This window comes from Rhinolophus hipposideros (assembly GCF_964194185.1).
Source record: "Rhinolophus hipposideros genome assembly, chromosome: 4".
Classification (NCBI taxonomy): Eukaryota; Metazoa; Chordata; class Mammalia; order Chiroptera; family Rhinolophidae; genus Rhinolophus; species Rhinolophus hipposideros.
Genome location: NC_138050.1, coordinates 48640722 through 48657047, shown reverse-complemented (window position 1 = coordinate 48657047; position 16326 = coordinate 48640722). Strand labels below are relative to the sequence as shown.

Sequence of the window (16326 nt, the reverse complement as noted above, 5' to 3'; positions counted from 1 at the left end):
CTCAACACCCTTCAGCTCATCACCTTGCTTGGGGAGGCTGCTTTTTCCGAATCAGACACAGCCTGAGCAACCAGCCCAAAACTCGGTGTTTGGGGGTTTTGCTGGGAGCTGTACCTTTGAATTCTAAGTGTCTCCTTCTCTCTTTGTGTCCCTCAGGATCACACCTCAACACCCAACCCTTGAACTCCACACACTCTGCCATGCACACAGGAGGAGAGCTGGAACCGGAGGGCTCCACAAGCGGCACATGTGTTCCTCTAGGCTAACGGCATGGTCTCCGTAAGGGACTTCCTTTAGTCTCCTATTCGCATGAAAGACTGACTGTAGACGCATGACCTACAGTCCTCAATCCTGCCTCTAGCGACGACGACGGATCTCTGTCGGGAATCAGGACAAAAGCAGCAAGAAGTGGGGAGAGAGAGAGGGATAGAAAAACAAATGCAAGTGAGCGCATGAATGCAGACGTGAACAAGGGCTCTTTGTGGCTGGAGATGATATATATTTTTAAATCCTTTTAATTTCAACTTCTTACAGGGTACTTATTTTTTTTCAACCTCATCTGTAAGAAATCCTTGTGGGCTTCCTGGAAAGGAAAAACAAAAGAAAATGTGGGCTTCCTGGAAAGAACTAGGCATGAAATCAGTTCAGCACCTCTAACTCCCGTGTCCTCATCTGCCAGCCTTCCCTACCCACACACATCTCCATTCCATTTGTGATAGTACCCTCTCTCCCCCCAGTGGACTGCTCCCCCCAGAACGCTCTACATGACATTCAGGACACACACACACCTCTCCCCTCTACTCAGTATACACACAGATTTTACTGTGATGTCTGAAGCTGTATAGAATCTCCTGTGGATAAACTGGAATTTTTTATGTTTTCTCTCTCTCTCTGTCTCTCTCTCTCTCTGTGTGTCTGTCTCTCTCTCTCTCTCTCTGTCTCTCCCTCTCTGTCTCTCCCTCTCTGTCTCTCCCTCTCTCTCTCTCTCTCTGTCTCTCTCTCTCTTTCCCAGTTTCAGTATTAATCATCTTCCAATGGAAAATCATTACCTTTAGAGTGCATTCGGGGTTCCTTGTGTTAGGGACTTAAGAATCTGAGGTGAGGACCCCAGGCTTAGCTACAGGGCTCAAAGGGAGCCAGTGCCCCATCTGAAAGGGTCTTCTCTCTCAGTTGGTGGCTGTGCCAGGATTGCACCAGCATGTTCAATAGAGAAGAGGTTTTCTATATCTTGAAGCACTTATATCATAGTCTGTGTTCAAAGTGTAAACTGTACAGTAATCAGCCTTGTGTATATGAAAAATAATAAATACTATGCAAACCAATAGAAACACTTTAGCAGTATGTGCAAAGCACTAACAGCTCAGCTCCTGAGGACTTCTCCAGGCTGCAGGAGAAGGAGCTACAGCCTGTCTTTCAGTGAAAGAGGAAGGAAGGGAATAGGGCTGGTGAATGTATCTGCGGGCTCTCAGAAGTCAGCCACCACCCCCCAAGGTCTCCCAGAGCGAACTTGGTGCTCTAAGTCCTGGCAGCCCGCAGGATGGGGGGCCTGAGCTGGACAGCCTCAGAGCCCCCACTCTGACCAACCCCCCAGCCCCACCTGGACAGGTGGGGGAAGGGCCTACTCCTGATCACAAGCCCAAGGGAGGAGAGCCTGAGCAGGAGGACGGGGGAGCAGCTGACCAGCAGGAGGCCCTGGGCTAAGAAAGAGACCCTCGTAGGCCAGGCCCCCCGGTCAGGGCAGGAAGGAAACAGACGGCTGGTTGTTCCTCGCCTCGGTGCCACCAGGGAAGAGCCTTAAAGTTACACTAGAGCCCCCGGCAGAGGGAGGCCCGAATCAGCACAATCCGGCCCCGCCCTGCGCGGCGGGCGCCCTCCTGGGCCTGGAAGGCTGGCAGGCTCTGCTGGCTGTCACGGAGCCGCTGCTTGTGGGTGTCGTCACCTTCCTCCCTGCCGCTCTTCGGACGTGTCCTCGGAACACATTCACACCTTCCAAGTAGCACAGAAGCTCCCTCAGTGTCCGAGCCCCCACGGGCCTGGGGCCTGGTGCCGGCCGCACAGGTCCCGGCGGAGCGGGCGCCGTGGGGCGGCCGCGCGGCGTGGGGGACCCAGGCTCCGCGGCGCCCTCGCCGGCCTGGCCGAGGCGCTCCGGTCGATCCGGGCAGTTTCGCTTTTGCTTTCAGAGGGGCAGGCCCGGGAGGGAAAGGCCAAGCTCGCGGCCTCAGGCCCCCAGGGCCGTGACCCGGCAAGCGCAGCCCCCGCCCTCCCTGCGGGGCCGCGGCGCGGGGCTTCCTCGCGGCGGGCGGGGCGGCTCGGCTGGGGCGCGCGCCCCTCCCCGGGCTCCTCGGCCCCGCCGGCTGGCCCAGGGAAGACACGCGGGGCCGGCCTCCCGCCTCGGTCCTGTACCTTCCTGCCCCAGTCCGCCGCTGCGGCCGTCCCCCGTAGCCCCCCTCGGAGCCCCGCGTGGACCCGCGGCCCCAGGCTATGCTTTGGCACCTTCCGCTCCGTCCGGCATGGCTGCTTGGCCGGGGAGCCCCGGGTCCTCGGCGGCATGGCTGCCTGCTCCGGTTGCTAGTAGGAGCTGTTAGGGGAGGAGTTTGGGGTCTCCACACGATGCCTAGAGAATGCTGCAGTCTGCACATTAGACGCTTTTTAGAAGTTTTGGAATTACCTTGATTTTTCTAATTGTTATGAAATGAATCTTTTCTTGACTCTCTCCCACCATGATCTGTAATCGGGAGAGAATCCCCCGTACCCACTCTGATGTATAGACCGACCATTCTCCCTACACCAGCTGAACAAATGTCAAAATTAAAGAAATTGACTCATGGCACAGGGCTCGATCTGTCCTTTCTGGCTTGTCCTTGGGGAATTTGAGGTGGGGGGGGGCAGGAGTGAAGCCTGGGGTGGGATCAGGGAGCAGAGAGACCTGCCCCCCGGGAGGTATCCACCTCCTGGAAACCTGGACAGCCCTTCAGTCAGGACCACTCACTTTGGGAGAAGCGGCCCCAGCCCCTAAGATAGTAGAGCAGATTTCTGTCCCACCTAATGACTGCCACGAGATGGGGACAAGTCTAAGGTGGGTGGGAGGGAGGCACTATAAACCACCAGGGTACATGCCTGAGCCCACGGCTGGCATACACTTAGGGGAACCCCTAGTGCTCCCTGTGAAGCTGTCTGGACCCTGCACTTTATGCCATTCAAAGTTGAAGAACTTTCTAGAAAATCACCCTGTTCCTAACAACTAATTCCTACTGTTGCATACAAGGCTGGCCATCAAGCTGGCCTCAATTTCCTCATCTGTCAAATGGGAAACTGGATTAAGCACTTGCTAAGATCTCTTCAGTTTGTCATCCTGAGATTCATAAACATGAATGCCTTTGTCACGCTTGGCATCAAATAAGAGCCAAATCATTTGCTGCAGCTTTTCTTCCTCATCAGTTCCCATCATTAAAGGGTGACCAAGTCACAGTCACAGGATCTTAGAAGCACTCCTAGCCCTCACTCTGAAGCTTCTTTCTCAGTATCGGAAGAACCACCCAGGCCAAAGGGCCAGTCAGAGCTGTGCAAACAAATAGCCCAGAGGGTTTTCAACAGAAAACCCTCTGCTTTTGAACAGAGGTCCGGAATCACCATTGCCTGTGTGGGGCCAGGCTACAGCACTGGGATTCAGATTAAGTGCAGCTTGGTAGCATAGCTAACTCTAATGGATAAGAAAACTTTTTCTTATTTTTAATCCAAATTTTAGAAAAACAATCTCCACGTGCAGCCTTTGTGAGGTCTTTTTTGCATTAAACTCCATCATTTACTCTACAGAGAGCATGGCTCAGAAACCAATTCCACCATGAACAGATAATAGCAGTGTGAGGGGCCGCGCTCTGAGGGAGAGGGGAGCCCTCCTGAGTCCTGGCCCTGGGCCTCCCACTGGAAACCAAGGAGAAGGCCAGCGAAGAGCTCTTTTTATCTCTCACCTGCTGAAGAGCATCCATGGGGTGGTGAGACGGCCAAGGAGCCTACAGCATGGTCAGGAGAGGCTTTGGGAGAGGAGAGACAGAGGAGAGACAGAAACCCATCGTCTGGCAGTCAGTATTTTTCCTGTCATTTTGCCTGTTCAGACCAGTGGCATGCTAGTTTCCATTAAAAACAAACAAACAAACAAACAAACAAACAAACAAACAACTTCAAGAAAGGACACTGGCCAAAAGAAAAATAACTCAAGATTTTTACCGTGGTTTCCCCATTTGTAATATGAGAGATAGCCTCTAGTAGAACTTTGTATGTTTTAAAAATTTATTCGAAAAAGGAAAAAAGAAGTCATGTGGTGCTCTGTGATTCAATCTAGTTTCATCCATCAAATACTTACTGAGCACCAACCAAGTGCAAGGCACAGGGACCCACTGCTGCATCAACAGCCATCTCAGTCATCAACGATTTCCAACCCAGGTGCCAAGACAGGCAGAAAGAACATGGCAATTGCTCCAGCAGAGACACAAGTGATTCCTCCTCCTCCGAGAAAGGGAGGACAGAATTGATCAGGGAAGGCTGCCCAGAGGCAGGACAGGAGGAGCACACACCCGGTCGGCCCAGAGCTGCCCCAGTCTGCCAGGCAGGCTCCCACCCCAGGCTCTCAGGCCAGGCACAGGGATTTGCATCCCCCACCCCAAAGCCCAGCCTCCCCACTTACCCATCCCAGCACGAGGAGGGAAGGCAAGCATCCACGCTCAGACTGCACACGCCCCTAGAGTCTTGGGTATCTGCACATAAGGGGCCTGAGCACCCCAGGACAGCGAACCCTGAGCCTTCCCCTCAGGGGGGAGCAGCTAGAGGAACTGTGACTGTCAGCTGCCTCAGGAGCCTTCTCCAGAGGCCCCCCAGGCACCCACCTTTTCCTAGATGCTTGTGTTGGGGGACTAGGAGCAGGTGGACTCTCTGAGAATGAACTGAGCTTCCAGAGCTCATTCTCTCTCTTTCGCTCCCTCTCTCGCTCTCTGTCTCTCTCTCTCTCTCTTTCACACACACACACACACACACACACACACACACACACACGCATGCACGCGCGGGCGCGCACACACACACCCTGGCTGATTTTACAGTCAATCTTTCAAAGTGCAATTTGTCTAGGGAAAGCCAATGTGAGGCCCGTGTGGATTTCGACCAATGGCGACGCAGCTGGCGCTCCTCAGCCAGTCTCCGGTCTGTATTCTAATGGGGCCATATCTTTATCAGGGAAATGTTGCTTCTCTGAACTTAAAACTTCTCATGGAGGGTCCCCAGACTCAGAGGCAGAGGAGAGTCTGAGCTGAGGCTTGGGAGCCGCCTTTCTCAAGGCCTGGCAGGGAGACAGGGAAGGGGCGCGGGCCTCTCACCTGTCCAGGAGCACGACTTCCTAGCAGCTGACGTGGGTGCCAGTCCCTGGGCAGGGGCTAGGCAGATGCCTTAGATTGGAGGGCTGGCTGGGGCTCCGGGCCGCTTTTGACCCTCCAAACCTGCCATGGGATTCTGGGCCAGAGCACAGGGTCTCAGGGTGTAGGAGCCTGGATTTGGGCTTCCTGCTTTCCCTCACCCTGACCTAGGGAACATGGAGTCCAACCTGCAAGGGACGTTCCTGCTGAACAACACGCCGCTGGCTCAGTTCTCGGAGATGAAGGCCCCCGTGTGCCAGTACTCCATGCAGAACTCCTTCTACAAGCTCAGCCCCCCGGGGCTGGGCCCCCAGCTGGCCGCCGGGACCCCCCACGGCATCACAGACATCCTGAGCAGGCCTGTGGCCACACCAAACAACAGCCTGCTCTCCAGCTACCCCCATGTGGCAGGTTTTGGTGGACTCGGCTCCCAGGGGGTCTACTATGGCCCCCAGGTGGGGAATTTTTCCAAGACTGGGAACGAGTACGTCACCCGGACCCGGAACTGCTGGGCAGACACAGGCCAAGACTGGCGAGGCGGGAGGCAGTGCAACAACAGTGAGTACCGGGCACCCCCAGATCAGGGAGGAGGAAGCATGGGAAGGGGACGCCGCGGTGGGGCCCGCACCTGCTGCCCACGTCTCCTCAGCTACCATCACACAGCCCAGCTCAGACACCTGGATTTATATCTGAGCTTGGTGCAGGACTGGGTTCTCCCCTCCATCCTGCCCAGCTTTGTTTGGATGGGGTGTCTTGCTCCTCACCCCCAACACTTACTAGCTGCCATCTCAGCTGCCCTCCTAGGGGACCTGGGAGTCTCTAGGTCTGAGGAAGACCACATAGCCCACACCCTCTCAGTGTAGGGTCCATCTGGCAGCTCACCTTACTTCTATTCAGAAACCATGTTACCACTTCTTCACCAAAGTGGGCAAATGCTGTCCATAGCGAGAAGTTGCCACAGCATCACCTTCCCAGAGAGCCCACTCATGCCTTGGCACCATTCAAGGATACAGAATGCACACTGACCTTATTGAGTTCCCACCTTTGAAAAAGGGACCCTGTTTCCCACCATCCTCCCCAGGGACAACTGCCCAGCCTCCAGGAGCAGCTGATGAGCCAGGTCGGATTGGCTGTAGCGGTGGGGGGAAGGGGGGCTCTCCTCACCCTACCCATCCCCAAAACTGTTTCCAAAGAACTAGAAAGCATTTGAGATCTTGCTTCCCAGCATATGTCGTCAGTTTGGCTCAAATAAACTCTTATAAAATTTTTTTTTAAAAAAGAACTGATCCAGGGTCCCCATGAGGCCTGTCAGGGAGTGGAGGAGATGGCAGGACATGCACAAGCAGGTGAGGCTCACCTGGGAGGCAGGGAGAGTGACAGTAGCTGCAGGCGCCATTCCTGAGCCTCGAAGGTCCTGCTTAGATTAGGCGGGGGCAAGGGCAGAGGGAGCCTCCATTTCTGTCTGAACTTGGGGCTGCCCACTGCAGTAGGGCCAGCCAAGGAAACCCTGAAGCACAACTGCCTCCCATCTTCCACTGCAACACTCCAGGTGATCACATTACCTGGTAGCCCACCCCTCACTCAACCTGAAAACACAGTGGGCTCCTGGGGAGGGGGGGAGGTCTCATCTCTTGAAACCTATTTTATAACCCACTTTTGGGGGTGCTTTAGGTCTCAAGCTGTCTCTCCCTCTCCCCCCCCCCCACACACACACCAAACACACATCCTCTCTATACCTCTGCTCTTCAATCCTGGTGCATGTCCACACAGGAAAACAACTAAGAGAGTCAGTGGGTAGATTAACAAAAGGAGGGAGGACTGAAAGTGACGGTCTCTCGGGATGTCACTTCCCCCTGTCTGGTCCTCAGTTTCCTCATCTGTAACATGAGGAGACTGGACATGGGCCATTGGGCTGCACCGAACAAGACCCAACACGTGGACATTCTGCTTACCCTGAGCCCAGCCACCCTCTGGCCCGGCAACTTCCTGAGGAGGCTGCCCTAACTGGGCAGATGGTTGGGTCTTGAGCCTTTGTGTCCAGACTCTGGTTTCTGGTGATCTAGAAAATGGGATCCCAAGAACAAGGAAGTCAAAAGGGGAGGAATTCCTATGCCCCTAGAGCCCTGATGTTGGTGGAAGGTGCGTAATCCATTTCTTGATGTCCCTGAGACTGAGAGGAAACTCTTCTTGCTGCTTTGGGTAAGGCGGAATCATTGAGTAAGAACATTACACAGAGAGGCATGAGACCTGGGCAGGTTCTCAGCTCCCTCTGCCCCTAAGTAGCTGTAACCTGGGGTATGTGCCTTCTCAGCAGGTGCCTTCTCAGCAGGTGCCTGCTCACCCAGACATGCAGAGGTCAAAGTCATTATTATTGGAACGTCAGGAATGCTGCTCATGTAAGAGGTGTCGCAACCCCTGCCACTTCAGTGGCTTCTCTGTAGTGGAGAGCTAACCGTGGGGGAGAGGCAGGGCAGGGCTGGCACCCCACTCATCCTGCTAACCACACACTTCCTTGCTCCTGCCAGCCCCAGACCCCTTGAGTGACAGCATCCACAAGAAAAAGCACACCCGGCCCACCTTCACGGGGCACCAGATCTTTGCCCTGGAGAAGACCTTTGAGCAGACCAAGTACTTGGCTGGCCCTGAGAGGGCAAGACTGGCGTACTCACTGGGAATGACCGAGTCGCAGGTCAAGGTAAGCCTGTGCAGGAGAAGGGGTCTGCCTGGCTGTGAAGAGCCTGCAGGACTGGATGCCAGCACGTGGGAGCGAGGTAGCTGCACTCTCCTAGTAATTCCCAGCTCTCAGTGGGAGGACTCCTGCTGGTTGGGCACTGCCTGCCCAGCCAGCCCTAGAGATCCTGATAATTACTGTAGCCAAAAAATGGCTGTCAAGACGGAGCCCTATTTTGAGAGCCTTTTGTGGAATACCTCATTTAACCCTCACAGCAACCTCGAGGTGGGGATTATTACCTATTTTACAGATGGAAAAACAATGTTAGCTGAGCCTCTTGCCCAAGGTCACCCAGCTGGTAAGCGTACAGTTGGGAGTGAAACCCAGATTTGTGGGACTCCAACCTCATGCTTTCCCTTCCTCTGCATAGTCTCGGCCAGAAATTTTAAGAGCTGATGACAGCGTCTGGCTCAGATCAGGAGTCAGCCACAGGGCCAGTTTAGAACTAGATTTAGGCTTGTTCTCTTAGGTAGCAGACAGAGCTGGCCTAAAGTTTGGTTTACCAAACTTGAAAGCGAAGATAACATCTTCTCCTACCCACACCCATCCAAATGAAGTTCCAATGGCATACCAGAGGTAGGAAGCTTCTCTGCCCCATGCAAAGGTCCCTCTCATGCTCACACCAGAGCCTGAAATCGGTAAACAGGCCTCCTCAGGTTCCCTGGCACAACTTTGGCAGCTTTAATGTTCGATCTCTCCTGAGGGGCTTTGGGTGGGCAGCACCAAAGAAGAAAGCTTTGAGCTATGCCAGAACTGCCCAGTGCTGTGACATGGCAACAGGTTTGAGGAGAGCGGGAAATAGAAGGGCAGGTTGAGACCCAGGTTGAGACCCCCAGGTCTGGGGTCTGCTCAGGGCCCTGGATATCCACCCTCTGACCTCTGCAGCCTCCTGCTCAGCCCAGGATTCACTCCACTGGAGAGAGAGCTGCCGAATTGAAGTGGAAGGAAACGATTTGGCTCTCATATATTTTTCTGCTTTAGGTACTTTTCTGTGCTCTTCAACTATCTCAAGCAATGAGAATATATTATTTTTATAATTAAGGGGGAATTTTTTTCATGAAGTTCAGTGAGGGGCGGTAGGGCTAAAAGCAGGGGCCGCCCTCAAGCACCTGCTGACACGCCCTCACCTGGGCTAAACCCTCCCACGGGGAGCCGGCTCAGCATCTTCCATACAAGCGCCCCAGACGGCAAAAGGAGAAGGAAGACACACGGAGAAGGTTACAGCTAAGCCCATAGGACTGCCACACTCACAACATTTCTTTTTAGTTTATTGCGCCTCTGAAAAAAAAAACAAAAAAAGTAGCGTGGATATTACAGCTTACTCTATTACCGAGCCATTCATTTTACTATCAAAATAAGGGTTGAGTGTTCTTGCCACCAAGTGGAGTCACCCTCCACAAAAACAGGGGGCGCTGGCTGTGCTGTGTGTGTCTGACCCTCCGTCTCTGTCATCCCAGGTGTGGTTCCAGAACCGAAGGACCAAGTGGCGGAAGAAGAGCGCCCTGGAGCCCTCATCCTCCACGCCGCGGGCCCCCGGCGGCGCGGGCTTGGGCGGGGACCGCGCGGCCTCGGAGAACGAGGACGACGAATACAACAAGCCGCTGGACCCGGACTCGGACGACGAGAAGATCCGGCTGCTGCTCCGCAAGCACCGCGCCGCCTTCTCGGTGCTCAGCCTGGGCGCGCACGGCGTCTGACACCCGCCCCGCCAGCCCCGGCCGCCCAGGGTCCGCATCTCAGAAGGGCCTGCCTTCAGCCCCCTTCCCTCCCCACGCTGCTTGGGGGGGACAGGGGCCAGAACGCAAGCCTGAGGGCTGCGGAGGAGGAGGAAGAGGAGGAGGGAGGGGAGGGGAGGGAGGAGGCGGGAGCAGAGATGGTGCTGGAGGAGGCTCGCCTGGCTAAGGGAGGAGGGAGCAGAGAGACAGCCACCATCGCGTCCTGGGGCCTAGTCCCTTCTGTGCCATCTTGCACCTCTGAGGGCCCAGGCCGTGCCCTGCCAGCTCTGCAGATTCCTAAGTGCACAGGTAGATGAAAACGACCAAGTTCTGCAGCCAGGAAACTGCTTGTGGGGTCTCAGACATGCCACTGTGATCCTGCTGTGGGAGGCCTTGCCCCAGGGAGGCAGCTGGCCCTGGCAAGGGGGTCCCCTCTGCTCTGGGAGTTGGGACACCAGGGTCCGGGGCCCAGGGCAGCTACTGACTGACATGGGATGGTATGTCCAGGTACTCTCCTCAGACCCTGGCATGGGAAGGATCCCACTTGAGGGGCCAGAACCAAATATATAACCCAGGATGGAGGACATCCACCTCAGGGAGGGGAGGTGGGTCCCACCGAATAAGAAACACCCGGTACACTCAAAGTCAAGGATCACGCCCCTGGAGGGAGAAGTCCTCCTGGCCTCCTTCCTCCACTTTGCACTCAGAGGGCACTCCCCCGAGACAGGAAGAGACAAGGAACCCCTCTTGCTGGGAAAGGGGCAGGTTGTAGACAGAGGCACAGAAAAGATGAGAGAATCCTAGCAGCCGATGCTGCACCCCAAAGCCACCCCCCTGGGCTTTCCTCGGGGCTGATGCAAGACAAAACCACCCACAGAAAGGGCTGGAAGGGATCTCAGAACCCCCTGCTCCTCCAACTGGGGTATCCACACAGGAAGGGAGAGGCCCCGACAGGGAGGGGCTGCACCAAAGGCTTGCATGGGACCTACGGCCCTTCCTTTCCTGGGATGCCCTGTGGCCTGGCACTGGTGCTGCTGCTTGGGGAGCCCTGGCCAGCAGGGCAGTGTTTTTCACTGCAGGTGATTCTGAGCTACTGGCGTGTGGGAGGGGCTCGGGGAGGCGGGTGGGGGCTGGCCAGAGGGGAGCAGCCCAAAGGGGACCAAGCATTTGCCCATCTTTACAGGCTTTTAAAAAATAAAGAGTAAGAATAAAAGTCCCAGAAAACTCCCCATGGCTCCTGTGCTTCTGTGAAACGGGCTGTGAAGTCCCAGACATGCCGGCTGTGAGCAGTTGTCCATGGGGGCCGGTCTCTCTGCTCCCATGGGGCAGTCAGTGCTCTGGGAGTGGGGAAGTCATGCATGACATTGGTCAACTTGAAATTTCACTGGTATATGGCCGGCACTGTCGTAGGTGCTGAGGAACCTGAGAAGTATTTATTGGGGTCCCTGACCTCCAGGAATTCATAGCCTAGTGTGGGAAACTATCTATTTGGGGACTAGGTATCACACAGAAAAGAGGATTGGGGAGAGGCTAGAAGTACTAACATTATCTGAACACCTACTGATTCCTGCCATGTAGAAGGTCTGGATTATCCTACTTGACCCCACAAGAAACCCAGGAGGTAAGTATTATCCTTGTTATATAGCTGAGAAAACAGGCTCAGAAAGCGCCTGTACCAAGTCACAGAAATGGGACGAGGCAACCCGAGGGCTGATTCCAAGGTCCTCATGTCTACTTTCCCTAGGTGCAGGGGGCAGCCCCTCGGAGCTTTTCTATAAAATGAGAGGCTAGAATGAGATGAGCTTCCAAGACCCTTCCAGTTTTAATGATCTCTGCAAACATCAACAAGGCCTTAGTAGCTGTAAGCAGCCTGCCCTGCCGCATTTGCTGTCCCAACAAGTCCTTCAGCTTGTCCCTTGGACCCCCAGGATGGGAGAATCTGATGGGTGGAGTCAGCCCAAGTGGGAATGACAGTGGGAGGAAGACCCCAGCTCAGAAACTGAGGCACCAACCTTTCACAAATAACTCTAGGGAACCTAGAAGACAGGGTGACGTGACAAGAAAACGTAGACTGCTTTTAAGCTGTAACCCTCAATCTGCGATGATGCTTACACTTGGTCTTTCTCCATGTAAAGTGGGAAGGAAATAAGGCAGCTTCTAAGAATCGAGTCCCATCTCTGTGTGCTCCTAGCCACAAGCTCCATTGAGGAGTCCTCTACTGATGGGGGTGTCCTGACAGAGACTCAGCAGCCTTGCTGTAGCAGGCAGGACAGCAGCCTGGGAAGACCCAACGACTCACTCAGCACAGCCACAAAGACCAAAACCCTCTGGTGGCTGTGGGAGGCAGGCAATGCACAGGATTTCCGGAGCACTTTGCAGGGAAGCCGGGGCCTGCAGGGTGGAGGGGTCTGTTGACATGATTCAGGTGTGAAGTCATGAAGCAGGTGTGGAGACAGTCCCAGAGAGCAGTTTCCAGGCTCTCGGCCTCACATGGAAAGGTGCTGGCTCGGGTAGTAGATGGCCATCAGCTGTGACTAGTTGGCCATCAACTGTTACCAGTGAGCCATTGGCCACTAATATAACTGCCGTGGCTACGCTAGCAGCAAATGGGGGCTAGCAAGAAGATGCTGGCTGAGCTAGCAAGGGCGGATTGCAGAGAGGCAGATGCCGCCAGCGAGAATATGGTGATATGAGTCCCCTACCGATGGCTCCGTGGGTGTTCCTTTTCGGCCTCACTATATCCTGCGTTCTTATGTGGGGAGCGGGAGCTGAGACCCTGCAGGAGACCCCTTATGACAGAGACATTTGCTGAACTAAACAAAACCTTCTCCAATCTAAGTTCTGGCACACCTGCCACTGGACCTTCTGGCTCAAAGACATCGCCTTCCCGGCGTCCTCTCTCCCTCGCTCCTGTCCTGAGCACAGGCACAAGCCAGGGAGGTGACTTAACACCCATTTCACTCATTATCCTGCTCAGGTCCAGTCAGGAAGCTAGATTCAGAGTGCGAAGGAAGAGAAGAGCCCAAAGTGAATGGTCCAGATTCTACAAGTCCTGCCCTCTACAGATGTGCGTGTGTGCACATGTGTGTTGCTGTGGAGAACTCAAGGCTCTCTCATTTCATCCATCATAAAGAAATCATACATGAAACTAATTCTTTTAAAAAATCATAAGCCATAGACCACTTCTCCCTTTTTTATGTCTGGTCATAAAAGGGACTCCTTTTACATGCTGAGATAAACAACAACAAAAAAACCAACACATTTTAGATATTCATGCTTCTTGCAACTCCTTTCCTACCACATTGCAAACTTTTCAGGGATGAGACATGAAGAAAGAAACTCAGTCCTGTGCTCTCAATAGCCATCGAGTCCTGCTCTGACAGGCAGCCCGGTAAGCTCCAACAGGCAGCCACAGACCCTGCCTCACCTCTCACAGCCCTCACATTTGTGACTTCGGATGTTAGAAGGACCTGGATATGTGCCCAGCAGATCAGGGGTGAAGGTAAGGAATGGCAATGTCTTACCAGGTTCAGAAAGGCCATATCCTGATGTCAATTATCCAGAAGGAGATGGGGCACTGAAATCCCACCTTTGCAACCCCTTTTCATACTCAGGCCACCCCTAGGATTTGAGCCCAGAAACCAGCTAACCCGAGTCTCTGTGTGCAGCAGGGCATAGTGTAATAGGACCTTTAGAGCAGGGCTCACATCCTGGCTCTGCCACCATGTCCATGGCTGAGTTAAGCCTCTGAGCCTCAGTTTGCTCAACTGTAAGACAGGAATAATTATACATACCTTGCAGGGTCTCTGTAAGATTAGATCTAATGAGTGTGCCTGGCATATACAGAAACTCAGCTGTTATATATTCAGAGAGGGCTTCGGAGGCCCATAATCCTGAGTTTGAGTCCCCACTCCACCGAGTAGTAACTGGGTCATTGTGACCAAGTCAGTTAACCTCTTGAAATCTAGTTTCTTCATCTGTAAAGTGAAGCCAATGACCAACTCTGCAAGACTGAGGACATTACATGAAATCATGTACAATGCCAGAATGGTGTGGGCACTTACACATTAGTGCACTTACATCCTCTCTTTCCACCTCAAATTCCTGGGAAGCGTCAAAGCCAGTTCTAAACAGGTCTTCTCAACGAGAGGACAAACTACCTACTCCTGTACGTCTTCAGGAACCACAGGTCAACTGCTACGTAGGAGGTCATGGAAGGATGTGTGTGTGACCAAATTAGTTAACTTGCAAAATGCCTGAGATTCTGGACTCTGGGGCAAGGAGCTAAACCAGATGCGGAGGGCTGAATTCAGCTTGCAGGTGTGTTTCTCCAGGGACGTAACGGTGCTTTTATGAAAGTTTCAGCTAGTCTTTAGGCAGGGCAAGCCTGGTCCAGTGAGCGACCGCCACCACTTCCCTGGCACTTGCACACGTTAAGTCACCTGCCTGGGCCTTGAAGACATTTGGGTCTGCATATGCTGCTAGAGCCTTGATACTGTAACACATGGACCAGCAGCACCAGCAGCAGTGGCCGCACCTGGGAACTTGTTAGGAATGCGGGCTCTCGGGCCCCATCTCAGACCTCCCGAATCGAATCGGAAGCTGCATTTTCACGAGCTGTCCAGTGGTTGGCATGCACAGCACGGTGTGAGAAGATGGAGAGTGGGTGTGCCTGTGTGGGTGAGTCTGGATAACATTCCTCTCCCAGAGCCCAGAGCCGTGCCCAAATGTGGTGTTCAGTAAAAAATTTCTAGGCAGTTATAGATGGATGTAGGTAGAGTCCTAGCATTTGTGACCATGTAAAACACAGTTGGAGCCTGATTGTGAGGGGGGGAGAAAATTCTGAGGACAAGAAAGTAGCGGCCACAGGGCACGCATCTGACTCTCACAGGCAAGGCTGAAGCTGCCTCAGGTACAACAGGCCTGGAGCCAAGGTTCAGAGAGGGAACTGCTGGCAGCAGCCAACAAAAGAGAAGGAGGAGTTTCAGGAGCACAACCCTTTGTGGGCATTTGGTAGTAGGACTGACAAGCCAGATTAGGGCAGACGTCTTTGCAGACGGCAGTGAAGGTTATGTTATAACGATGTCCCAGAGTTATCAGAAAGATTAAACTTTGACCTTTGTCTTCTGCATGAGTTGGCCAGAAGAATATACTATTTGAGAAAGATTTTTCATTGGGAAATTATTTTGCTTATAGCAATTCACTCCCTGATGATGTTCAGATGAACAAAATTGTACCAAATAAAAATCTGCTGTTCCAATTGTTGGATCATGTCCTTTCAACCTGGTTCAGAAGTTGGGTTGGGAGTTTATGGAGGAATCTCATACAAACCTGCAGTGGAAAGGATTTCCATCATTCAGGAGGCAGAGGTCGTGGGAATGAGGCTAATGGATTCCCTGAGGTCACCTTGTCCCCAGGGCCCAGAGCTCCAGCAGGATCCACCTGGCCTCAGGCTAGGATACCTAAGAGGCATTTCTTTGTTCCCTGTAAGGCAGGAGGTCCATGGTATAGGGAAGACTTCTCAAAAGGGGACTCCTGAATACTTTACTCACATCCAGTCATTTGTCTTCCAACAGCTATGTGTCATTTGGTAGCCCCATTTTCCACATGAGGAAACTAAGGCAGAGAAATGAACTGATGAACCCCAGACCCACGAATAGTCAGTAATGATTCTGCTCAACTTCACAGCCCATGCTCTGTCCTCTCACCACACTGCTGTTGCAATGACCATATCTACCACCACCCCTGCTGTTACTTCCCACCAGTTTTTATTAAACGTTCACAGTGCCATGCGCTGTTCTAGGGACTTCACTTAGCTCATTTAACTAAAAAAAAAAAAACACACAAAAAAACCCACAAAAAGCCACATAAAATAAGCACTTTTAAAATGGGTAAAATGAGCACTTTTAAAACCCACTAAATAAAATGGGTAATTGTTATACCTATTTTATAGCCAACGACACTGGGGCACAGAGAAGTTAAGTAAGTTGCCCTAGGTCACACAGCTTACCCAAGTCAGATTGACACTGGAGCTTCCACTTCTAACCACCATCAAAGGGGAAAGAGAAAAGGCCCATTTGAAGTAAGCCTGGGTGTGAACTGTTTAAAAAGAAAATTAGATTTATATGTGTTATAAATGAAACTCCATGCGATCAACATTAGAGGTCTGCTTTATGCCCGGCACTGCTCATTGCTGAGAATACAAACATAGGACAAGCTCCCTAGCCTCCTGCTGCTCAGAGTCTAGAAGGAGAGTGCCTGACAAGAAGAAAAGGGAATGCAGTGCTATTAGTGCTCTGAAGGATGTCTTCACAGGGAACAGAGGACCCACCGGAGGCAGTGGTTAACAATAAGAGAGAATCTAGTTAATGAACAAGCATATTAACAACAATGCGATTCACAGTTGATCCACACAGCACCATGTCTCATCAAAAGTATTACAATCCATTAACATATAAGAAGGAGCACTAGAATAAAG

The 16326-nt window shown here is 53.0% G+C and overlaps 2 protein-coding genes across 6 annotated transcripts in view; both read left to right on the top strand.

The window, feature by feature from the left end:
* The window catches only part of ANK1 (ankyrin 1), a 199004-nt gene extending 197671 nt beyond the window's left edge, over positions 1–1333 (top strand). For 4 of the 5 annotated variants that reach the window (XM_081047066.1, XM_081047064.1, XM_081047067.1 and 1 more), the window contains one exon: positions 157–1326. The gene's annotated coding sequence lies outside the window, so the exon portion shown is untranslated. Of the gene's footprint in view, positions 1–156 lie in introns of all 5 variants that reach the window. The other variant, XM_081047068.1, reaches the window with a different exon arrangement.
* Positions 1334–5456: 4123 nt separating this feature from the next.
* NKX6-3 (NK6 homeobox 3) lies at positions 5457–11075 on the top strand. The gene is made up of 3 exons (XM_081046079.1): positions 5457–5960; positions 7928–8097; positions 9591–11075. Exons 1-3 carry the CDS (start codon positions 5579–5581, stop codon positions 9828–9830), a joined length of 792 nt encoding a protein of 263 aa, XP_080902205.1. The 5' UTR covers positions 5457–5578; the 3' UTR covers positions 9831–11075.
* The last annotated feature ends 5251 nt before the right edge of the window (positions 11076–16326 follow it).

Coding starts and splice junctions, on each gene's coding strand:
- NKX6-3 (XM_081046079.1), top strand. CDS start 5,579: ATGGAGTCCAACCTGCAAGGGACGTTCCTGCTGAACAACACGCCGCTG. Junction 5,961..7,927: donor CGGGAGGCAGTGCAACAACA/GTGAGTACCGGG, acceptor TGCTCCTGCCAG/CCCCAGACCCCTTGAGTGAC. Junction 8,098..9,590: donor TGACCGAGTCGCAGGTCAAG/GTAAGCCTGTGC, acceptor CTGTCATCCCAG/GTGTGGTTCCAGAACCGAAG.